This window comes from Carcharhinus amblyrhynchos, chromosome 19 (assembly GCF_965287045.1).
Source record: "Carcharhinus amblyrhynchos chromosome 19, sCarAmb.v2.hapA, whole genome shotgun sequence".
Taxonomy (NCBI): domain Eukaryota; kingdom Metazoa; phylum Chordata; class Chondrichthyes; order Carcharhiniformes; family Carcharhinidae; genus Carcharhinus; species Carcharhinus amblyrhynchos.
Window position 1 is genome coordinate 20,581,776 of NC_137342.1, and position 25,964 is coordinate 20,607,739.

At 40.1% G+C, this 25,964-nt stretch overlaps 1 protein-coding gene across 4 annotated transcripts in view; it reads left to right on the plus strand.

Annotated features, from left to right (window-relative positions):
* Nucleotides 1-25,964, plus strand: part of tbc1d22a (TBC1 domain family, member 22a) — a 373,403-nt gene that overhangs the window by 96,633 nt on the left and 250,806 nt on the right. For all 4 annotated transcript variants that reach the window (XM_080207367.1, XM_080207368.1, XM_080207369.1 and 1 more), the window contains one exon: nt 9,175-9,289. In XM_080207367.1, coding sequence (XP_080063493.1) covers nt 9,175-9,289 — 115 coding nt within the window. The remainder of the gene's footprint in view (nt 1-9,174; nt 9,290-25,964) is intronic.

Here is a 25,964-nt window from a genome sequence, read left to right on the forward strand (position 1 = left end):
ATAGCACCTTAAATGCTGATTAAACACAAGGTACCCACCATGTAGGTTGGATCAATCTTGACTGATTGAAGTGACAACTTTGGCTATCTTTGTGAAGATTAATATTCTAACAAATTGGTGAGCCAAAATAATTAAAATTTGCAAAATGTGACACATTATTATGCAGCAATGACATGACCTGTTCAAGGTTTGGGGTAGGGGGAGAGCTTGAAATTTTCCACCATGTATTTCTTGATGAGTTTGTCGAGTGAAATTTGGACATAAAATTTCCTTAAAGTGTCTTTGAAATTGGTTACCGACTTTTTTGGTCCAACTAATTAACCTCAATTAATATTTTATGGATATAATATTCAAAACTTAATTTGTTTTATGTTCTTCCTCAATAAAGCCTGCGCCGATCATGCTTACCTCTCGAGACCAATCACTTATATCCCTGTATTCCCTGTCTGCTTATGTGTCTATCCAGATAGTCTTAAATGGCGCTAATGTGTCTGCCTGAATCACCTCACTTGGCAGTGCATTCCAGGCCCCCACCACCCTCTGTGTGGAAAAAAAAAACTTCACCCACACATCTCTACTGAACCTTTTCCTCTCTTATCTTGTACTTGAGCCCCCTTGTAACTGTTATTTCTGCCCTGGAAGCTTTCAACTGTCCACCCTATCCATACCCTTCATAACTTTATAGATGTCTATCAGGTCACCCCTCAGTCTCCGTCTTTCCAGGGGGAACAATCCCAGTTTATTCAATCTCTCCTCTGTTCTATATTTGGGACAAAAAGGTGTTCCTCATCTCCCAACCCTTGTCACTGTGAATGCAGCACTGAAGATTATCATTTTACCCATCGTACTTGTGCCAGCTCTTCAAAAGTGCTCTTTGTTAGTTCCACTCCTTTGCTCTTTCTCCATTGCACTACAAAGTTATTATTTCTGCTTCTATTACCCTTTCTGGTAGTGCCATGTGCCCTCTTGAAGGAAAAGGCCATTATGCTGACCCGTGTTACTATATTTTCCTTGCTTACAAATTAAGGATCTGCGTGCCTTTTCAACATCCTCATCAATGTCCTGTGCTATCTCAAGGTCTGCACATTCTGCACCAGGCTCTCTTCTTGCACCTCCTTTAAAATGTACCATTTTGTTCATATTGCCTTTCATAATTTTTCTTATCAAAATGGATTGCTGCGCATTCTTTGGATTTCAACAGTTGATGTGGCTTCCTGAAGTCTGTTATTATCCTCTTCACTGTTGGCAGCTTTGTCTTTTACTATTTCGTGCAAGCTCCCCCCATCTTTGAGGATAGGGATGTTCATGGAACTGCCTCTGTGTGTTAGTTTTTTTGTCCATAAATTGCAAAGAAATGTTAATGGACTGATGAACTTTGATCTGATCTGTTGGCTGTGGGATCACTTAGCTGGTCCTATGATTTAGCTGCGTTGGCTTGACACCTCATTTATAGATGCACATGCTGCTGATCCTGGCATGTGTTTCTACATGAATTCAGCCTGGGTTTGTTCCCTGGCTTGATGCAAATGATGAAGGATACAATGGCTATGAGATTGTTGGAATGCAATTCTACTGCTGTTTGGCCACAGTACCTCGTGGGTGCTAAGTTTTGAGCTGCTAGATCTGCTATGAATCTGTCCATTTAGCTGGGAGTCGGGCAATTCCAGCACTATAAATGTTGTCCTCAGCATACGCATCTGCACAAGAATTTTATAGTTGTCACTCCTAATGTTGTCATGGACAGATGCTCTTCAGCAGGTGAATTGGTGAGGATAAGATCATGCAGATTTTTTTCCTTGTCAGTGATCTCACCACCTGCTGCAGGCCCAGTCTGGCTGATTTGGTCAGTTCAGTCAGAGTGTTGCTGACGAGCCAATCTTGGCAATGGACATTAACAGCATATTCTGTGCCCTTGCTACCCTCAGTATTTGTTCTAGGTCTTGTTCAGCATAGCGGAGCAATGATTCATTCGTTGAAGGTTGGTTGGCAGAGAAAATCAGCAGGATCTTTCTTCTCCCACGTTTGAATTGATACCTTGACTCGGTATGGGGTATGGAGTCAATGTTGTGCACGCCCAGAGCCAGTCTCTCCTGCCTGTATGCCACTATACAGCCACATCTAGTTGGTCTATCCTGCTGGTTGGACAGGACATCCGTAGTGATAGTGACGGAATAATGTGAGACATTGCCTATCGGTATGATTCTGAATCTGATCAAGCATTTCCTTGACCAGTCTGTGGACAAAGCTCCCAATTTTTGTGCAAGTTCCCACATGTTTGTTTGGAAGATTGTGCAAAGTTATTAGAAGAGCCGAGATCACTGGTGATTGATCCATCCATTTCATTTTTTTCAGTGGTAATTGAATCAGAAGTCGTCAAATCTTGTACCCACCAAGAGAAGCAGTTCAAGTCACACTTGAACTACACTCTGGAAGGTGAAATGCCAAATTCAAATGCACACCATGAATTCCAATGATTAATTTTAACTCTGCAATGTGTAAATGCTGTTCTTGGCTTATCATTGTGGGGCCAGGGTAACACTGCCATTTTTTTAATACTGTCAAAATTCCAAATCCTTGGTATGGAAAGAGTTAAGTGGTTTGTAAATTTTCCGATTGAACCTTAAACATCTGCGTTCTGAGTTTCCCAGGTGGCGCAAGATAAATAACTAATGTTTGAAACAATAAATCTGTGTGAGTGAAATAATGAGATTAATACGAAACGTTTCTGGTTGGACCATAATTTATCTTCTTAATTTATTCATGAGAATATAAATCTGCAGTAGCAATTTGTTCACTGTGTGAGCTCTGCGTTTGTTTAAGAATGACAGGAACCCAACTAAAATCTTAAATTAAAACAGCAAATGCTAGAAATACACAACAGCTCCATCAGAACGTGAAAAGTCGGGAGGTCAGCACTATTAACCACCTGGAAGGATAAGGCAGCAATTGCAGGGGAATGCCGCCTCCTGCAAGTTTCTCTCAAACTCGCACACCATCCTGACTTGGAAATATATTGTCATTCTCTCATTGTCACTGGGTCAGAATCCTGGAGCTCCCTTGTGAGCAATACTGTGGATGGATCTGTACGCCACACTGCAGTCCAAGAAGGTGCTTCATGGCTTGGGATGGGAATAAGTGCTGCACTTGGTGGTGATGCCCACGTTCTATGAACAAATAAAATATTTCCACTGCTTAAACAGGTCGTGTTTCAATTGGGCAATCATTTAAATTAAGCAAAGAGCACAAATAATTTTCTGCTGCCAAGATTGCCAATTACAAAGTTGCCGTTCATGTGTTTTTGAGCGTTAGCACTTTTTTTGGCAAATAAGGTTTCTTGTTAAGATGCGATTATCTTATCTACCTTAATTACCTAGAACTGGTGGTGGGTTACAGCCGCATGACTCAGCACTGAGTAATAAAGTTGTTCAGGGAATGGTTTGCATCTTCATGTTGTAATGAATTTGCCCACAATCCCCTCCAAGTGAAAAGTGATTTATTGATGATCCAAGCTCGCCTTGAGCAATTTGCATTTTCAGATATAGTGGAATCTTGTAAAGCTTAATGGTTTGTACAGACAAAAATTTTGAATGTGACTAGAGCTGACCAGTCTGACTAAAATCATCCAGTACATATAGCAGGAAAGCCACAGATCACAATCAGTAAGGTTAGGCAACAGCTCCTCCATGATCATTCTCAACATTGGTGCACCACATGGCTGTGTGGCCAAATTCCCCTCCGACTCTTTGAAGTTTGCTGATAACACCATCGTAGTGCACCGGATTTCAAAAAATGACAAGACGGAGTACAGGAATGACATTGAGAATTTGGTGAACACGTGCAATGACAATCTCTCCCTCCAAAACGGAGAAGATAATCGACTTCAGGAAGTGTAGTAGAGGATATGCTCCTATCTACATCAATGGGGACAACGTAGAAATGCTCGAGACCCTCGTGTTTTTAGGTGTCCATATCACCAACAACCTGTCCTGGTGCCCCCCCCCCCCCAAACCCCATGCCAACACAATATAATTAAGAAAGTCCACCCATGTCTCTACTTTCTCAGAAGGCTAAGGAAATTTGGCATGTCAGCTACAACTTTCTCCAACTTTGACTGATGTACCATAGAAAGCATTCTTTCTGGCTGTATCACAGCTTGGTATGGCTCCTGCTCTGTCCAAGTCCACAAGGAACTACAAAAGGTCTTGAATGTAGCCCAATCCATCACACAAACCAGCTTCCCATCCACTGACTCTGTCTGCACTTCCCGCTGCCTCAGCAAAGCAGCCAACATAATTAAGGACCCCATGCACCCTGGACATTCACTCTTCCACTTTCTTCCTTTGGGACAAAGATACAAAAGTCTGAAGTCACATACCAACGGACTCAAGAACAGCTTCTTTCCTGCTGCTGTCAGACTTTTGGATGGACTTACCTTGTGTTAAGTTGATCTTTCTCTACACTCTCTAGCTATGACAAACGCTACATTCTGCACTCCCTTGTTTCCTTCTCTAAGAATGGTATGATTTGTCTATATAGCATGCAAGAAACAATAGTTTCCATTGTATCCTAATTCATGTGGCAGTAATAAATCAAATCAAAATCAAATTGGTATGAACATACCTGCTATGAGTGGATGTTGTACTTGTGTGCACATATATCTGTATAAATCAATGCATCTGTCTGCCTATATGTACATTGTTTGTTAGCATCTTTTCCACCAACATGTCTCCTTTCATTCCTCCACACAATCCTTTGTCAAACTCCCTTTACCATCCAGCACCCTGCTTTAGTTTAAGATGCTTAACTGAATGAATCTTCCAATTGAAAGAAAAAGTGATAGCCACCACAGAATTTTGCTGGAGAGGAGGATCTAATGTAACAAAAAAACCTGTTAAATTAGTCTCAATCAGTCAAAGTTGCTGTTGTGGCTACAGGGTATGTTTGGGAAATGGGGACCTGTGAATTACGTCATGTAGCAGACAATTACCGGTTTAAAAAATATGCAATTGGGAGCAGAGTTAGAGTTGGATAACAGGAGAAGAAAAAAAACCTAGGCCCTGAATTTGTGGGAGTTTGCAATCTAATAGTGGACCCCATTAGACCTTTTGTTTCACCCTTGAGCACAAAAGTGATGCTTTTGCCGACCTATCGGGGCAGCGTAAATTGGCCGGCAAATTGTGATGATGTGCTATTTGTGAGATAACTCTTATCTCTTATCGTAGGTTGCTGGCCTGTTTGCATTCCATCATTTTTTTCAAATTCTGGGCCATATTTGTGGGCAAATTGTGCACATTTTTAAAAACATACTGTTCAGCAGTGAGGGAACAGCACTTGTTTCTCATCACTGAGAGCTACCCACAGACGTTTTGTAGGACTTTGAGCAGCAACATGGAACTGTCAGGCATCTGGATCAGCCTGTGCCTTAAAGCCTGGTGTGCTTGTGAACAGGGTAGGCATTCTCACAAAGAGAACCAGATTCTAAACCAGGATATATAAACCAGATTTAATTCATCGTAAAACAGAAAACAAAATACAGAGGGAAAGGAAGATGATAATGCGAGAGAAATGAAAATCCAAGAATAAATAAAAGCAATTTTTTTGTACATATCCAACATTTCCAATTCTGAAGACATGTTCCTTTGAACTGAAAAAAAGATGTCCAGTGTGAGAAGTATTTGTTTGTCAGTAATATGACTTACAAATTGCAAATTTACTTGTGCGTGAATGTGTCAGTCCTTACTGTTCTGCCTTGTTTTGTGTGTTGGTGATGGGTAAGTGCAACAATTTCATCCCCTTACATTGATTTCAATGCTGAATCCATCAAACAGTATTAAAGCAAAGACTTTGGGGGTGCAGGGTCATGAGGACAGCAATTTCCTGATCTTGGTCAGTTGTAGACTCCAAAGGTTCATGTCCAATTTAGTCCGTAATAACGGTGAGCATGGGCGATCTCACCAATATTGCCAGTGCAAATGCAGGCCCAAAGATTGAGGATAAAATAAATATACAATACTAAATGTAACAGGTTAAATCAAATTAATTTGTCCACATAACTATATTCATAAGAATTGGATGTAAAGTGCTTTGGAATATCCAGGGATCATGAAATGAGGCATGTAAATGCAAATTCTTTCAATTGCACCAGAACCCCACCTAGTGGTCAGAGAATTGCAAATACAGGCAGTCCTCAACTTTATGCCATTTGAGTTGTGACGGGCTTGCACTGAATGACATTTATAAACTGGCATCTTGTTTAGCTTTATAATGCTGGTTTTGACTTTACGACGTCATGCCAGCAAACACGTTCAAACGTTCATACGTGCACTTCAGTGTTCTGTGCTGCCCATCTTTTTTAAAATATATAACAGGTTGGACTAAAACCTGGTGTTGTCAGACTTTTTACTGTGTTTACGCCAGTCCAACGCCGGCATACCCACATCATGGATACTGGATGAGCCCAGGGAAGTGGAGAGACCTTCCCCTCAATATCTGGCCCCCAAACTCCTTCAGCCCAACAGAACTGGAGGCCAAAAACCATTTTCTGAAAAATGATTTTGGCGTATCATACCTGAACGGTTCACTGCGTGGAGCCAGGCTCTGCCAATGATGAACAGCCCCAAAAGCAAATCGCCTTTTAGCAGAGGTCTGAGTGCATTGGGAGGAATGTCTCAAACCTGCAGGATATGAGATCACCTTTTGCCAATGAAAAAGTGGTCTCGTTCCGCTGACAGTTTTTGCAATGATTACAATCCTGCCTGTGTTCTGACACCTTTTGCCTGAGAACCACATTTTCTGATTCATGTTGTGCTCATCACATGGCCCCTGACACCCTTCATTGGAGAATAAGATAAACAAGACCCTTATTATCTGATTAATAATCTCCAAAACAGACTAAAACATTAACCAAAATCTCAAATGTAAATTCGTGAAATCAAGTCAGAAAGGGGAAATCGTTAACAAGCAAATTGGGTGTGGGCCTTGGTTCATGAACCAATTCCCCAATTATAACATTGTTCCTTTGGAAAATTGATTCTGACCTGAGACATATCGACTTGAGACACGGTTTCCAGAAACCAATTGCATCTTAGGTCCAAGAACTGCCTGCATGAAACTGGCTGGATTTTGCTGCACAAATAATGCTGTGGCTAACAATACTCATTATGAATTCTGTGGAATCAAACAGCAACTTCTGTCCATTTGCAATTGAAACACATTGAATGCAGAAAGTTCCTCCATTAACTTCCCATAAAGCACATCTCACTGTCTGATGCACCATTCAAATACACTGAATGAGGTGAGATTGCTGCATTTAATCCATAACTACCAATTAAACTTGTCAGAAAATGTTAGAACTTGTCCATTATAGTGTAAGTATTGTTTTAATGGCAAATTCAGATTAATTACTGCTAAGTAACACTGACACTGAACATTTGCAAGTGTGAAGTCACATTTCTTTCCATTTTGATTCTTGTTAATTTTAAAAATGCATTTTTTCTACTTCTCTGATCTCTCTTTCAACCCCATGTTTCTTTCTTTCATTTTCACTGTCTGATTTCACAGAATCACAGATTTGTTACAGTTCAGAAAGATTTGCACTGGCTCTCCTAATGACTAATTTACCTCGAGATTTCCTCTCTCAGCCTCTTTCGCGTTATCCTGCAAATTCTTCCTTTTCAAATAACAACCTAACTCCCTTTCGAAAATCTCAATTTAATCTGCCTCCACCATACTCTCCAACAGTGCATTCTAGGTGCCAATCAACTGTTAGAATGATGGAATTCAGAACTTCTCCAGTGCAGAAGGAAGCCATTTGGCTCATCAAACCTGCACGGCAACAATCCCACCCTATCCTGCAGCCTGATGTTTACCCTGTTAATCTCACTGACACTAAGGGGCAATTTAGCATAGCCAATCCACCTAATCCACACACCTTTGGAGTGTGGAGGAAGCTGGGGGACTCAGAGAAAACACATGCAACATGGGGAGAACATGCAAACTCCATGCAGTCACCTAACGCTAGAAAAGAACCTGGATCCCTGATGCTGAGAGGCAGCAGTGCTAACCACTGTGCCACCGTGTCAGCCCTCTTCTTGGGTGAAAAAAGTTTTTCCCTCCTATCAATTTAGCTTATTTTGCCATTACTTTAAATCTGTGCCCTCTTGTGTTTGTGGGAACAGTTTTTCCATACTTGCTCTGTCCTGACACTCGTGAATTTGAAGACCTGTTTCAAATCTCCCCTCATTTTTTTTCTTCAAGCAAAACAGTCCTAACTTCTCTATTCTGTTTTCCTAATCTGAAATTCCTAACCCCTGGAGCCATTCTCATGATTCTTTTCTGCACTGTGTCCAATGCCTTCATTTCGTTCCAAAGCACTGTGCCCACAATTAGACACACTACTGCTGCTGAGGCCAAGCTTATACAGGCCTTAGACAAGTTTAACATAACCTCCTTGCTCTTGTACTCTATGCCCCTATTAATTTAGTTTCTGTAGAAGATGCTGCACTTTCTGGATGTCTGTCTGCCTGGCAGGAGTTTGCATTTTAAAGCCCCTAGAGTGCTGTGGATAAGAGCAAGAGTAATGAATAGCTGGCATCATTGATTCAGTGCTCAGCGCAGCGTTCTTTGTTAGCCAACTTTTTAATTTTGGAACAGTGATTATAAATGCATATGTTTCCATGTTGTGTTTGCAAAGATCATGATAACAGGAACTAAGTTTTGGCAGTGGGAAATGTGTGCCATTTGCATGATTTTTAGTATTTAGATATTTTACTTTGTTCTGTATCAGCAGTGTTGCTTTTACAGTATTGGACAGGCAAGTTAAATCATAAGACATCTGATAGTTTTGATCACAAAAATGAAAATATATCTCTTTAAAAGGCTAGTTGTAATGTATCCTTGAAGTAGCAAGCATCTCGAAGCACAGAATCAAATCCAACACTGATTTAGTTTTGCCCTGATTTATTAATGCAAGCTGATGAACTTCCCCATAGGCCAGTGCTTTTGAGGTGACAAAGAAATGGGATTGGCTTTGAAATTGTTATTGTTCAGGTACAGTGATATGTGCACATTGCCCTTGAGACACAATTTGTGTTGCCATTCATTTTCAAAAATTGAATATATCTGCTACTCCTGAACGAATTTCCTTCATTGTAGTTTCTTAAAATTATTTTCCAGATCTTTGAACGCATTCTTTTCATTTGGGCGATAAGGCACCCAGCCAGTGGATATGTTCAAGGGATAAATGACCTTGTTACGCCTTTCTTTGTAGTCTTCGTTTTTGAATACATTGGTAAGTCACAAGAACAGATTATGCCATCTTACTTCTATTTTTAAAGGTCTTCAGTTGTTGTAGTCATGCAGCAGGCAATGAGTGTATTATGTCTGATCTTTTGAGTTTGTTAGGCAAAAAATCCTTTGTCCCTAATGTCATAAGCTCATCATTATGTACTTAAATAAAGTAGCCTTATTTATTTGCATACTGTGAAAGCATCTTTTCAAGTATTTTGAAGCGTAGATTAAAATTGGGGTGTTGTGTATAAGCCCAATTTCTTTTAAAGCTCCCTCTGCCGCTGCCGCCTTCATCATTTTGCGTTATTAGAATTAACAGAAAAGGACGAGGTGCCCTTGGGTACCTGGAAAGAGGATTTCTCATTTACTGATTTACAGGATGATGCTTCTTCTCCCTTGTTTCCTTTCATTTCTGACATCGTGGGAGACCTTAAATTGCTTTGCAACTAATGATAGCTTCTGGCTAATCATCTATTCAGTGGGGAAGGGCCTGACTCTGGAGGACCTCTACATTTCTCACTCCAACTTTCATTTATGTGTGAAAATGTTCCTAATGAGTCTGCATTAATTGATTCTATCAAATTGTATTGTACTTGTTGAAATGTAATTAAAAATGTCAGACCACTTAAATTTCATGTAAAATAGGTTTTTAAAATGGGAATGTAAAGGGTGTTTCTATCTAAAGTTGAAGAAAGTGATACTTACCAGTTCTTAGTATTAAGTCATGCCTGTATTATTTTGAGATTTCCCTTAGTAAAACTGATTTTAACTTAAATGGTTCAGTACTTTCCATGGTACATCAGGCAGTTCCTCAGCCCTTGCACATTCTAGTCCGTTCAGCTTAAAGCCTAAAGTACAAACGGTTTACAGCACAGAACAAGACTAAAGTGATTTTTTTAATCTATGGAAGGGCTTCAAACTAATTTTTAATTGGGTTGCTGAAGTTGCATTGATAAATTCTTGCACATGCCGTTGAATACAATAATACGTAAAAGTGGAGTTTGTTGAACTTGTGTTGGTTTACTGTTGAGAATAAAGTGAACTTAAAAATGAAGTGTAGTATTTAGCCAAGTAATTAAGTGACAGACTATTTGAGTGTAAATTCCACATTGGCTGGGCTGCACCAACCTTGCATTGAATAACCCCTTTCTGTCACTAGTTTGAAAGATGTATTCATTGCCATTCTCAGTTTACATGCGATTATAGCTATTTTAAACTGAAAGCACAGTATTTCTGCATGGAATAGAAATATATAGGATCAGCAGGAACTGTTATCTCCTTTTTTTTAAAGTTTTTAAGATTTCAAGTTCAAAGAAAATGTATTGGTGGCACTCAGTTATTCAGTACAATGCCTCCCATTAGCAGAGGTGTGCTTACACTGTTATCCTACCAGTTTGCAGCTTTGGTGAGCAGGCAAACGATAAATATGCGCATAATCATCCAACACACAAAAAAGCATGGCGTTTTCACAAGGATTTCCATTAGCTATTCAAGTTTTTGATGATGGAAATGAACTGGGCGGTTCCTCCTTTGATCTTCCGAAATGGGAATGAAATAATAGTGAGGAAGATGAAGCAGAAATGTCAAAATCTGATTTTTAAAATATCTGGACACCTCTGCAGGCCACATTTAAGTTCAGTGGAATCAGGATATTTTTATCCCTCAAGAGGTTTTTGATTTAATTTGATTATTATTGTCATATGTATTAACATAGACTGAAAAGTATTGTTTCTTGCGCGCTATGCAGACAAGACATACTGTTCATTGAGAAGGAAACGCAAGAGTGCAGAATGTAGTCTTAGAGTCATAGCTAGGGTGTAGAGAAAGATCAACTTAATGCAAGGTAGGTCCAATCAAAAGTCTGACAGCAGCAGGAAAGAAGTTGTTCTTGAGAGGGTTGGTATGTAACCTCAGACTTTTGTATCTTTTTCCTGATGGATATTGAGGGTGCGTGGGGTCCTTAATTATGCTGGATGCTTTGCTGAGGCAGTGGTAAGTGTAGACAGAGTCAATGGATGGGAGACTGGTTTGCGTGATGGATTTGGTTACAAAGAACAAAATCAGCCTGGGAAACAGGCCCTTCGGCCCAACGAGCCCACGCTGCCATCCCAACACCACCTCTCCACCCATGACCCCTATCTAATGTTTTATGGCCATCCAGATTGAGGGAAAACTGATTTAGGGACAGTTTATTCCTGCCAATCAGCCTAACAGCACATCTTTGGGGCGTGGGAGGAAACCGGAGCACCCGGAGAAAACCCACGCAAGCACGGGGAGAATGCGCAAACTCCCACAGACACCGGCCCAAATCCATGTGTCTGCACAGCAATCAGCGATAGTCACTGAGCTGTCATCTTGCCCAGTATCTTGTCCAGTTTAGGCACACACTAACGACATGAAGCACGAGGCCAATCTTGAACAACCAAGAGCAGCCCCAGTACGACCCATCGCATGTATGCCCCTCGGACACGAGGTGGACCGACTTAAAACCTGTGAATGAAAAGAGAAAAACATTATTATCATACGATACCCATTTACATTTCTAGGGCCACCCCAATGCTAATGACCCTTAATTAAAGGTTCTACTATATCCACCCATCTCCAACTCAGTCATGTGCCTGTCTAAGTCACTGTTAAAGGACTCTAGCGTGTTTGCTTCCACCACCTTACTTGGCAGAGCATTCCATACCCCCACTACCCTCTGTGTGAAAAACCTCCCTCTAATATCTGTGTTGTACCTCTCCCCCCTCATCTTAAGTCCATGGCCCCTTGTCCTACGTGACTCTATTATAGGAAATAGCTTACCTCTGTTTACTCTATCTATACCCCTCTTCATGAGAAAAATATTTAAATCTATCTCTGCAACCATGTTTTTCACTCCAGTTCATGTTCTTTTCCTGACTGTGTTAATACACTGGTGCTATTTGTGAAGGAGCTTCGTATGTTTACTGTATTAAAGAAGTTAACTAAAGTTTGTTGAGTGGCAGAGAAAGAGCCAGTTTGGGACCTACCCAAAATTGAAGTCATATTTTTGAGTAATGTTCTTTTGTGAATCACATGGCTGAACTCTAAGTATCTGACTTGCTCCCCTGAGTGATTAAAATATTTCCCCAACTCCTCCTCCCATGGATTGATTGCACAGTTGCTCATGTTTCTAATTTGCCTGAATTTCTGAGATTGCAGCCAATAGATTGCTTCATTTTTACTCCTCCCATGTTCCTTCTCCAGTGGTGCCCGGAAGTTTCTGCTTTTCTTTTATCTTTGGATGGGCAACATGTTTTATCCTTCAAACACAATCACTCACCTGGATGTTGTTCATGCTAATAATCAGCAAATTATATAGAAATTACACACATTTGCATTTTCAGTTTTCACTGTCCTTCAGGAGATGCAGCTGATCCATTGCATCCTGTCATATTGCAGTTCTTGGGGAAACTGAGCTGTTATTCAGTGCTTTTCCTGTTACCTTAGATCTCGATGTGTATGTAAACACAGCAGATAAGATGACGCCATTTGTTTGGCACCAAAATCTCTTTCATGATGTCTAAGTTTAACTCCGCCTGTTCTGCTAAGAAATACTTTACTCATATTTGAAGTTGGCCTCAATTTTTCACCTCAAACACATGTTTTTCTCAACTTATAAACTGGTGGATGGGATCAAACAGGCGATATGGGCCATGTTGCCAAGATGATGCTTGGGAGTAAATGATGCACCCACACAGAGCAGGTCACAGATGGCATCTAACAAATGGAAATCAGTTCTCTGCCAAAAATAGAAGGAGGAATCCACCCTGAAGAAGATGCTTGAGAAAAGGGATCTGCCACTGGCCTGATCTTGAAGATGTCTTGGAACGGGTCCTCAGAAATGATCAAAATGGTTACATTGTCACCAGAAATGCAAACCATGTCTATGCATTTAAGTGTGCCAGATCAAACTGTATGGCCAGCAAAGATTTTGGAGCAACAGCTACTTGGTGTATCGAATTCTGGAACAGCAATGTCTCATGTTGTGGCAGAAGACAAATATCACTCAGATCAAAATTGATGCTAAAATTGCCAGTTTCCAGAATTCCTTAATCAGACTGAAGCAAAAACAGTGTACCATTAAATCACACCGGCAACATGGATGAACTGCCTAGGCATTTTGCTATTCCCAGCAACTGAATTCTGGAGTGGGAAGGTTTGAAAACAGTGCTAGTGAAAATGATGGGATGTGAGAAGGTTAAATTCTCTCTGGTACTTGCCTGTGTGGCCGACAGAATAAAATTAAAGCACGTGGTAATGGTCAAATGCCAAATCAGATGAAAAATCCGTGTGGCTGTTGGAGTTATGTACAAGTCCATGACAACGATTGGATAGATGAGAATGGAATGAATTTTCTATTAATGATGTGTGGAAATGGCTGATGCAAAGAGTTTAACTTATTTGTGTAGGACATGTTCAGCTGCTGTATAATCAGTGAGATCAAGATATGCCTGCGAAGGAATAATGCCCACATTACAGTTATACCAGAGGGTCAAGTGTCCAGAGTTGAACCTTGTGCTGTGTGCCTGAACACACTATTCAAGCATAATGTTTGAGCCAAATGGAATCGGTGTTTGGTTGATGGAGAAAAAAACTTCCATAAAGAGTAGAATGCGTGCTGAGTATTTGATGTTTTGTCATCAAATCATGGGATGCTAATTATGCACAAACTGTCAAACCGTTCAAAAATTGGATGGAAAGGAATATTTGTTGTGGAGGAGATGTTTCTGAAACAAAAAGTGCCAAATTTGATCCAAAGCAGACCCTTACCATGATGCCGAAGCAAAAGTGGCTCAATGAATTTGATGAATTCTGCCTCGAATGCTAAAGGCAATGAACTTATTCATTTAAAACTTTGTGGTTGGAGGTATCCTTGTAAAACTAATTCAAACAAGTGTGTCGTATTGCTTTTATTTCAAAATGACAACCACCTGGACCAACACTGCTGGTTCACGTATCATACTCTGCATACAAGTTGATTTTCATTTTTGGAAGGGTTTTTTGAGGCTTCAGAGGTTGACTTGTGTGCTGTGAACTGCAGTAAATTCAAGTCTGCCTTTGGTCCTGAATTTGGATTTATTAAACAAGTTCAGTTTATCTTCCATTTTGATTTTCATCTTCATAAGAATGCAATAGTTAACAGAATTCCAAATGTTAATTTATTTTTGAAATTCATGAATTAATTTTGCATTGTGGTATTATAATAAATTTCCCTTACATTTTTTCAGGTGATCAGACTCTCCACCTCACTGCAGCATGCCATTCTTGGTAATTAACATGGGGACCATAGAGATGCATAAATTTCGCACCTGGCTGCAAAAACACTGGCTAGATTTATAATTGACTACAGTAAAACCAATTCCATCTCAACAGACATCTCTCCGAATAAATATTTCTTCCAGTCTGAGTATGTTTTATTCGTTTGCTTGTTCAAAGAAGTTGTCATTTTTTTTGCTGCAAGCAGAAATCTTGAGTGAGGCGGATTGACTTGTAGATGAAAGTTTCATGGGAGAATAGATACTGGCATGAAATGTGCGAAGGCTCCTGTTGGCTAACAGTGTGCAAAGATTGCCACACAGCTGAATATTATGCAAGTAGCAGTGGCTATATATGTGATGGCAAACAAAGTTTGATAATAAAGGCAGAGCAATTAGCCCAGATTACTTGTCACTTTTGAGTTGTGAAGGAAATGGGAGATGACGTAAATGAAACTTGAGCTGTAGAATTGGGAATCCACATTGTTAAAAGAGCTTTGGAAAGATTGCAAAATGTTTACCTTAATGAAATATTTAAAAACTATTGAAAAGGAACAGCTGGAAACTGAAGACCAGCCGGTTTGACATCCATTGTTTGGATCCTTGAAAAGTTAATAACAGATCTGAGTAAACATTTCAAGCAAGAAAACATTTAAGTGGAACCTGGATGGGTTCAGGAAGAAAATGCTACGCTGAATCAATCTGCTAGATTTTCATCTAGCAAAGTTTTAAATGCGGCATAATAACGTCACCTCAAAGCCAGATGCTTAATTTCTCTACATTGCCTGTGACCACATCTCAAAATGTTTGAATTGAAACATATTGTATTTAATGTTTGATACAATATCTCTTTGCTTTGGTACTTGTGAAACAGGCTGAATACATTTTGACTTTTCTCTGTTGATACAAGTGTGTTTCAGCATGCCTTCAGGTTTGATTCCATTCCTACTGTAAAAAGGGTGGCAGGGAGAGAGCTTCCTTTGTGAAAAGTACTTGGGCACTGAAATGCCCCAACTTCAAGACTGGATTCAACAGCAATAAAAAACTTTCTGTGCATCGTTTTAAAGATTTGGGAACGAACGCAAGAATTGTGAGCAGACTTAGTAATTTTCTTTCTTTTATATTTCTGTCTTATCAAATACATACGTGTGCTGCATATTAAATCCACGTTGGAAATTAATTACCAAAGCTTGTTTAAAAGCCAAGACTGCTATTGTTATGGCAACTAAAAAGACATTACTGCCGCATTCTGTACTGAGTAGAATGTAGTTGCACCAAGGCTCAATAAGGGTTTGGTTGCTGTTTCAGAGCTGCATTATCACAAAAGCAAACAATCATTTACCTGTTATTGCAGCAGTAATGAGATGATGCTGTTAATACTTAGTTTGCTTAATTTTTCTTTGCGAAAAAATAGAAATTAATCATGACATTGGAAGTTGAAATTCATCAGCCACATCTGATGATCAGAAACTTTTGGGGTTAGTTGTATCAGTTCTTGTTTTACGGAGTGTTAGGATGGAGACATTGTTGGAAATTCTTCTCCTGGTCTGTCTTATTTTTGTCACCACCTGGGATGATGCACAGGAACAGGTGAAAACCATTCTGGTTAGGCACCTCTTATCTCCCTATCTCCTGAGACAATTTATGATGGTTAATAAATAAAGTTAATTTTGTTGGCTGATCCTTTCAAAAAAAAACTAGCAGTCTGAACTGTGCAAAATAGATCCCCTTTTGCCTTCATTAAGGGGAAGGTGAAGGCCAGGTTCTTAATAATTATATATATATATTCACTTGTAGCTTGGAGCATGTTTTTGTACTTAATGCACAGAGATTCAATTTCTGCAAGGATAGTGAGTAATTAGTGGGGCAGTTGGAATAAAGTTACACAAGCTTTACAGAGCAGCAGAATTATTAATGCATGGAGTATATTATTGTTTATTGCAAATATGTCGCACTTGACCTTCCACTTAAGTGTTGGCGAAGAAACAAAATATTTAGTTGATAAAACCATGTTTGAAATGACTCCTTCACACCAGTCTTAGATTTGAAATGTAAATTTTTTATCAGTCTCTTGTTAGTTATTCGTGCTCGTTTCAAGGCAAGGGATATGTTCTGCTCTGGCAGGCTTTTCTGCTTCCCTGGATGTGAGCTTTTTAAGTGTTGCAACCAAAATGTTTAAATTTAAAATGATTAGGCGTGTATCAACACATGGCTGGAATTTTCTGACCGTTTCTGCTGATGGGATTTTCCCATCCTGTTGCAGTGAACAGAGATTTGGCTTGTCACCAAATTCTCTGCCTTCGCTGCAGCAGGAGAGTGGTGTGGCTTAGTGGTAAGATTGCACCCAAAAAACTTTGGAACTGTTTTTGAGTTTATTTGTGATGAGTTGAAGAAGCTTCAAGTTGTGAATTTGATGTGTTGTTTGGCACTAGATCTGAACTGGAATGGAGCTACAAAATGAATGTTCAGCTTCCTACTAAAGGGGCACATGAGCAGAAGGAAATATATCTCATCAAGAATCCGATAAAAAATGTGTAATATTCTGCACAAAACACTAGTTGGAATTTTACCCACCGTGGGAATTGGAGCAGGCGAGGGATGGACCTTGGGTGGGATTTTATGGTTTTGGGACGAGCGAGGCTATAAAATCACACCCATTATCCTCCCATTCCCAGGTAGATTTGTCTGCTTCAGGTTACCTGAGAAAATCAGTCAAAAAGATGTATTAATATGGGTGGACTTGAATGAAATACGTGTTTGGAGAGAATTACTCTAACTTGAGGTTTAGAGTTACAGAACAAACGTGACAATCTTAGCTTAAAACTCACCGTCCTTCAGCTAGAATAAAGGAGGCAGTGGCGCAGTGGTATTGTCACAGGACTAGTAATCCAGAGACACAGGCAAGATCTGGAGTTCAAATCCCACCATGGCAGATGGTGAAATTTGAATTCAATAAAAATATAGAATTAAAAGAAAGTCTAATGATGACCATGAAACCATTGTCAATTGTTGTTTTTTTTAAAAAAATCAATCTGGTTCACTAATGTCCTTTAGGGAGGGAAATCTGCCATTCATACTTGATGATGGCCTACGTGTGACTCCAGACCCACAGCAATGTGGTTGACTTTTAAATGCCCTGTGAAATGGAGGGCAGTTAGGGATGGGCAATAAATGCTGGCCCAGCCACCAGCACCCAAATCCTGTGAAAGAATTAGAAAAAAAAGAATTGAATTGGGTGCATTAATTTGAAATTATTCTTTTCAGTTAGATTGCAGTGGCATAAAAAGTTTCTGAAAATAGTTCATTTGTTTGACATGACAGGAAAGGTTCACTATGCTCATCAGTCACTGATGGTTAGCATAAACAGAGGGCACTTCGGCTTATATATAATCATTAAGTGAAATGACACACTCAGTGAGCAAGTATAACTACAGGTTTTTTTTTAAACAACAAAAATACTTTGTCTAATTTTCAGGATATAGAATAGAGCAAACTAAGGAAACCAGGCCATTAGTGATGTTCCCTGTGGTCAGTTCTCTCATTAAAAGTAACACCCCATATTATCATTTCCTCTCGTTTGGATTGTCTGCAGGGTGTGCCAGTTGGAAGGCTCATCAATTGTGGTTGGCCTCCCTGGTCTGTTCATGATGCAAAGAATTGCAAGACTTTTTAAAAACTTGGCAAAATGGGGGAAAGAATCTGACTTCAACTTCATGCTATTCAGAGATTAGTATCCACACTGGTCCCAAATTCCTCCCATCTTCACCACCATCCCCTTGCTGAGTATTTATATCTGTTCCAATGTTGCAGAAAATTGAATCATACAATCTCTGCAGTGCAGGAGGAGACCATTTGGCCCACCGAGCCTGCACTGACGATAATCCCACCCAGTCCCTATCTATGTAATCTCATTTATCCTCCTAATCCCCCGACACTAAGCGGCAATTTAGCAAAGACAATCAACCTAACCTGCACATCTTTGGACTGTGGGAGGAAACCATGCATCGGGAGGAAACCCATGCAGACACAAGAAGAAGATGCAAACTCCACATAGACAGTGACCCGGGGCTGGAATTGAACCCAGGTCCCTGGCATTGAGAAGCAGCAGTGCTAACCACTGTGCTGCCCTTGTTCAGTTTATGTTTGGACGTTTCAATCTGGTCTGCAACATCTGCATCGGGATAGCACGGGTTTGTAAAAGAGGAGGTTTTATTTATGAAGATTGGCATGCTGACTGTTTTCGAGTACTTCACAAAATGGGAAAAATAAAGTGGGACAGTCACTAAGCCATGGAAAGAGACATTGGAATGAAAGACCAAAAGCTTGACAGTAAATGTGTTTTGTGCTTTTTTTTTCAAAGTTAGCAAGAAAGGTTGAAAACTTCAACAGGTTCATGAGGCAAGGATAATCCAAAGTTTTACCTCCGATGAAATGTTCAAAAGAAATGCACAAAAGTCTGAATCATAAAATTCAGAGGTGGGGAGGAAAAAGAAAGCCGGAGGTTGGAGAAGAGGGATAATACTCTGTTTAATGCAGACAGTGATTTTCGATGGAATACTTCAGATCAGTAATGAGCATAGGTTAGTAAAGGCAAAGTGGTGAGTGAATGAGACTGGTTTTTTTTTCTCCTTTCATGAGATTATGGGCATTGCTGGCAAGGCCAGCATTTACTCATCCCTAATTAGTCTTTGAATTTAGTGGCTTGCTAAGCCACTTCAGAGGGCAGTTAAAATTCAACTACATTGCTCTGGAGTTGCATGTCAGCCAGACCAGGTAAGGATGGGAGATTTCTTTCCCTAAGGGACATTTAGTGAACCAGATGGATTTTTTTTACAGCATGTGATGTTTCTAAGATTAACTTTATGTTCCTATTTTATTAATTAAAATTGATTTTAGCTGCCATTGTGGGATTTGCACCCATATACATGAAAAAAACCTTCCTCTCACTTGCCACTTTAACACACCATCCTACTGTCATGCCCGCATGTTTCAATGTTCTAGTGAAGTCCAATGCAAACTGGAGAAACAGCACCTTATTTTCCAATTAGGCACTTTATAGCCTCCTGGATTTAATGTTGAGTTCGACAACTTCAGATCATGAACTCCCTCCTCCACTGTCACCCCATTTTCACCAATTTATTATTTATTTTCATTTCTTCCACTATTTTAATTTCCTAGTGACTCATCTTAAACTAATTGGTCTATAGTTTGCTACATTTCCTCGCTCCCTTTTTCAATAAGGGTGTTAGATTAGCATTTTTCCAGTTCATTGGAACCTTTTCTGCATCCAGGGAATTTTGGTATATTGTAACCAATGGATCCACTATCTCTAATGCCACCCCGTTTCTAAGACCCTAGGATGTAGGCTGCCAAGCCCTGTGGATTTGCCTTGCTTTAATTCCAATAGTTAGCTCAGTACTTTTTCCCTGATGACGATGGTCATTCTAAGTTTCTTCCTTTCTATAATCTCTGCATTTTATGTTATTGAAAATTGAGGCAAAATGTTAATTTAGCCTTTGGGTTGTTTTACTATATTTAAGGTGTTTTATTACTATAGGTTGTCACTGAATCTGAACAGTGGTCTTTGAAAGAGAGGGATATGAATCTGGAAGGTGCCAACGTGTCAGCTTCTTCCTTGAAGTTCTCTGAGTTAACTAGTGTGTTGAGTTTTAAATGTGATCACTGTGCTCTTGGGAGGGAATGCATGCATTTGCAAGTGGAAGAAGAAAACCAGCAAGAAGGAGGTATAGAAGGTATGAAGTTGTAAGCAAAGATTTGAGAAACACAAACTTTATCATTTCATCGGAGGAATATTTGGGAGGTTTGAGATGGTGGAGGACACAGGAAGCTTCTAGAAGCTTTTAATTGTTAGATAGTATTGACAGGAGCCAAGAGTATTTAACAAAATCAGCCCAGTTAGAGTAGAAGACAGAAATTTAAATTAATGAGAAGTAAATTTAAAATCTGTGTTACAAAGCATTTGTTGAATCATAATCTTTGGAACAATTTCCAAGTAAGGTGGTCGAGGAAGATAAGTAATTCAGTGTCTATCTGAGAATTTGAAACAGACTACTGGCGAGGTCCAGACTGTTATTGCACTCCATCTCAATTCCCAGTGTGCAATTAGTTGTAATTATTCAGTTCCTTTAGTTCCCTTCTGCCTTCAGCACAGAGTATAAAATGCAAAGCTCAGCTTAGCAGCAGATATATAGGGAACTTATTTTTATAATGTAAGGTAAGGTTGGAGAGGAGAGAGGTCCAGGTTTCTAAATGCTTTGAATTGATGATGAAGATATCAGAATGTCATTTTTGTTTGAGTTCAGCGCAGTATTGAAGGGCATATGAGTACAAAATGTACAGGTCTGGTGGATGACCTATGCAATATAATAGGTCCTCCCTTGGGAATGAGGCTACCATTTTCTTTGTTAAATTTAGTCTATTAAGACACAAACTTGTAATAATGTTATAATGTGCCATGTCACATCCTCAGGACAAACTCTCACATTTCATGACTATTCAAATCTTTTTGAAGTGCAGTTTTATTGACTCTGCTGAGGAAGTCTGGAATAATAGTTCTGTCAACTGTACTGGAGAGGGGGTGTGGCCCTTAGCACAAAGTTGTCTTTGATTTGACAGAAATTGGAAATCTCACTCATGCAGGTCACATGCTGGCTGCTGTGAAGTTTCTTTGGGAGCAGCGTAAGTATTTGGTATCCATTGTTTGAAAATTAAATCTCTCCTGCATGATGTTGACAGGTGTTTATGCCAAACAGCTACGCTTTGGTTTGCTTGTATGGTGAATAATTTGTAAACGTATGATACAGGCACTTGGAGCGGTGTAAGACATTGGCTGACTAACACTGCGCTGCAGAAAAGCTTTAGAAAGTGGCAAATAAAATGGGAAGTGGGTGTGGAGTTAGTAAGAAAGTTCTCCAGGGTTCAGAAGCAACGGACACGTTCCAAAATAGCAGTTGTTATAGCATTCACTCCAGTTTTGATGGTACATGTTCTCGTCTGCGGGGAGTGATATTGGCTTTGTTTTTAAACCCGCATTCTGCTTTGCACCAATGAAAAAGCGTCTTGTGTAAAGCTTGAAAACCAATCCATCTCTGATTTTCTTTCTTTACAGAAGATTGTGATCTGTCTGATTATCTTCCTTGATGCTCTTGTGCCATTAGATTTGCCGGACTGTCAGCAGCTAATAGAGAATGTCTTCTGCTGCGTTGTTTGCTGTCATTTGCGAGGTAGCTGATTACTTACTTACAAAAAAGACAGGTTTTGCTAACATAGAATGGAAGCTCAGGACAGGAAGGCACAGAGAGCACTTGGGGCTTTGTGAGCAACCTGGAGTCTGTTGTCTGAGTTGATGATTATGGAGGACAAGGATTCAGAAAAGTGGGTGGTGATGTGTTATTCTCAAGTATGTCTCCCTCTCAGAACTCAGTATATTTCTTTTCTATTGATCACTTCTTTCCGTGGCATTGTGCATCTATTTGCAATTTACGGTGTTAACCTGCATTGATGAAATTATTGAACATGTTTTCTTCTCGTCTCTTGTGGGGTGGTTGGAGAATTGCTGTGTTTTTCATAAGTTGCAGGTGATTCAAAGAATGAAGTTAGGTTTTAACTAGGGTGATATGTAACTTTTTTCTTGCATCTGAAGCCTTGAATTGTATTGCTCAGCACTATACCTTCTCAAGGAAAGGAACTGCAGCAGGCGACGGTGCAGAGGGACCTCGGGGTCCTTGTGCATGAGTCGCAAAAACCCAGCTTGCAGGTGCAGCAGGTGGTCAGGAAGGCAAATGGGATGCTGACCTTCATAGCGAGGGGGATTGAATATAAAAGTGGGGAGGTCTTGCTGCAGCTGTATAGGGCATTGGTGAGGCCGCAGCTGGAGTACTGTGTGCAGTTTTGGGCGCCGCACCTGCGCAAGGATATTTTGGCCCTGGAGGGAGTGCAGAGGAGGTTTACTAGGCTGATACCGGAGTTGAGGGGATTGAGCTATGAGGAGAGGCTGAATAAACTAGGCTTGTACTCGTTAGAGTTTAGAAGAATGAGGGGAGATCTCATTGAGACGTATAAGATGATGAATGGGATGGATAGGATAGAGGTGGAGAGACTCTTCCCGCTCAAAAAAGACAGTAGGACTAGGGGGCACAGCCTCAAGATAAAGGGGAGGCGGTTTAGAACGGAGTTGAGGAGGAACTTCTTCACTCAAAGGGTGGTGAATCTCTGGAATTCTCTGTCCGTTGAAGTGGTGGAGGCTGCCTCGCTAAATATTTTTAAGAAGCGGGTTGATGGGTTCTTGATAAGAGAGGGGATTAAGGGTTATGGGGAGAGGGCGGGAAAGTGGAACTGAGCCACAACAGATCAGCCATGATCTTATTGAATGGCGGGGCAGGCTCGAAGGGCTAGATGGCCTACTCCTGCTCCTATTTCTTATGTTCTTATGTTCTTATATACTTGGGAGGGTCGTTGAGAGTCCTAGATCTGTACACAACTGTAGGTGTGGTTTAAAAAAAAAAGCTGCTTGTACTTGCATTTACAAAACACTTTCACGTAAAACATGTCTCATAGTGCTTCACAGTGGGGAAGTAGAAGATGAGCAACAGATGACCGAAAGAATATTGGAAACATTATGATGAGGCTTTTTAAGGCCAAGGGCCCAAGCGCTTCTCTTCAGAACTTAGGCAGATGCTTAAGAATAAAAGTGAAAATTTATTCTTGTACAGCTGCAGTTAGAACATAAAGTTGCAAATAAGTTTATAAAAAAAAATGCCAGAATAGACACTCGGTTTCTTGCAAACCTATCGCCCAAAAAAATAAGTAAGATGAATTAGGCATTGCAGATCTCAAAGCCAGCCTTGGATGATATCCCAAGTTTATGAAAATAAACAAATTTTAACTGTGACAGAAGACCAAAATTTGACAGCAGAACGTGATAATGGACACATTTGCATTTTAATAGTTTTTAATTAAATATAGACAACATAATAGTTTATAATGAGATATACACAAAAGAATAGATACTGATTAGCTTGCATTGGAAACATGGATGTGATGCCCATGAACGTTGACGTGCCAGCAAGTCAAATGATGATTAAAGTCAAAGAGAAAACCATGTTAGTGAAGACAATTGGCCATGAAAGAAACTATTATATGTATTTGCATTTATGGCCTTTTTTGATGAATTTGAGAAATCTTATGAATTTAGTGCATAAAAATTAATGTTTCTATCTCTGGATCTATTCATAAATGGAAATTCAATAACAAGAACATAAGAACATAAGAAATAGGAGCAGGAGTAGGCCATCTAGCCCCTTGAGCCTGCCCCACTATTCAATAAGATCATGGCTGATCTGTCGTGGCTCAGTTCCACATTCCCGCCCTCTCCCCATAACCTGTAATCCCCTTGCCTATCAAAAACCTATCAACCCGCGTCTTAAAAATATTTAGCGAGGCAGCCTCCACCACTTCAACGGGCAGAGAATTCCAGAGATTCACCACCCTTTGAGTGAAGAAGTTCCTCCTCAACTCCGTTCTAAACCGCTCCCCCTTTATCTTGAGGCTGGGCCTCTAGTCCTACTGACCTTTCTGAGCGGGAAGAGTCTCTCCACCTCTATCCTATCCATCCCATTCATCATCTTACATGTCTCAATGAGATCTCCCCTCATTCTTCTAAACTCTAACGAGTACAAGCCTAGTTTGTTCAGCCTCTCCTCGTAGTTCAACCCCCTCAACTCCGGCATCAGCCTAGTGAACCTCCTCTGCACTCCCTCCAAGGCCAAAGTATCCTTGCGTAAGTGTGGCGACCAAAACTGCACACAGTACTCCAGCTGCGGCCTCACCAGTGCCCTACACAGCTGCAGCAAGACCTCCCTATTTTTATATTCAATCCCCCTCGCTAAAAGTAATAAAATTACTTTTTGGCTCCTTCTGTGCTACTTTTGGTGTGGTGTTGGTAGGAACAGTCTGTAAACTGGTAACTCTGATAAAGTGAGACAACGGCACGGGGGAATTTTAACACCTCAAATATTACTTGTGTAAAAGTCAATCCTCTACTTTTTGACTAAAGATTTAGTCTGAGAAACTGTACTTTTACATGAGTATACATGGTATGCAGGTAATTTTATGAAAAGGGTCTCAGAGACCAGTGAACTGAAGTGATTGGGATTCACCGAAGGCTAGAGATTGGAAGACTGAGACCGAAGGCTGGGCAAGGAAAAGCAAATTTTGTGTTAAGTATGTGATGAGACACAAGGAACGGTGGAAACCAAGCATAATGGGTGGGAGGGATTTCATGCAAGACAGTACTTTGGCCTTTTGAATTTTGGAAAAGATGGCATTTAAGCAAGTTCAATCTCAAGGCCAGAAGGGCATTGGAAGATTTGAGTTCAAATGTATTGAAATTAGAGCTAAGACTTTGACTGGAAAGACCAGCTGGAGTTGAGCTGTATTGTCATGGTTAAATGTATTATTCACAGAAGCTGTTCAGCTATAAAGCTCAACTCCAATTCAAGCTGGGCATTGAGCTTTTATACCATCTAGTTGCATCTGAATGAGCAGCTTGGAAGGGAGATACAATGTGGACTTGTAAATGGAGCTTTGAGATGGTTTTGCCTACCATGTTTCTGGGACTGTTTGCTGTGATAACTGAGGGAAATTTTTACTTTATGTTGAAGCCATGTTGTCTGGTCTCAGATTATTTGAAACAAAACACTGACCCACTCCATATCTTTAATCAGCATCTGTGGGAAGAATGAGACAAGTTAATGTAATTAATGTTTGCTGCCTCCACCTTTGTTCTGCTTTATTCTAAATGTAGGTGCTTTCAGATTTATATAATTAGAATTTTAACTTTGAAGACGATATGGTCTGTGGCTTTGATCACATTTCTTGTTCTTCACAGTAAAGCTTTTCTTCGAAAGGTTTGCAAGAAAATTGTCTAACCTTCCTCATCACTTGCTTGTTGAAATTCAGGGTACAGAGTGAGTTAGCTCTTTGCCCCCTTTTCCCAACCTCTAAATGATTCAAAGTGATCATCCTTTATGGTGACATTTGCTCCACTGTATTTGGTAAAAGTGAGACTTTATACAGACTAAATGTTTGAACAGCAATATTGAAGAGCAGCAGTATTTTTGTGTTCTGGGCTGAGACCAAGTCTCCATGCAGTCATTCGCTGGTTGCGCGACCAATGCAATATCTACATGTGTGGCCACTCTGTCAGCCCTGTCCTCCTGTAAAGCATGATGTGGGTATGCCGGCGTTGGACTGGCGTAAACACAGTAAAAAGTCTGACAACACCAGGTTTTAGTCCAACCTATTTATTTGATAATATACTCGCAAGCTTTCGGGTTAGCCCCTTCGTCAGGTGAATGGTCTGTGCTTTATATGCTC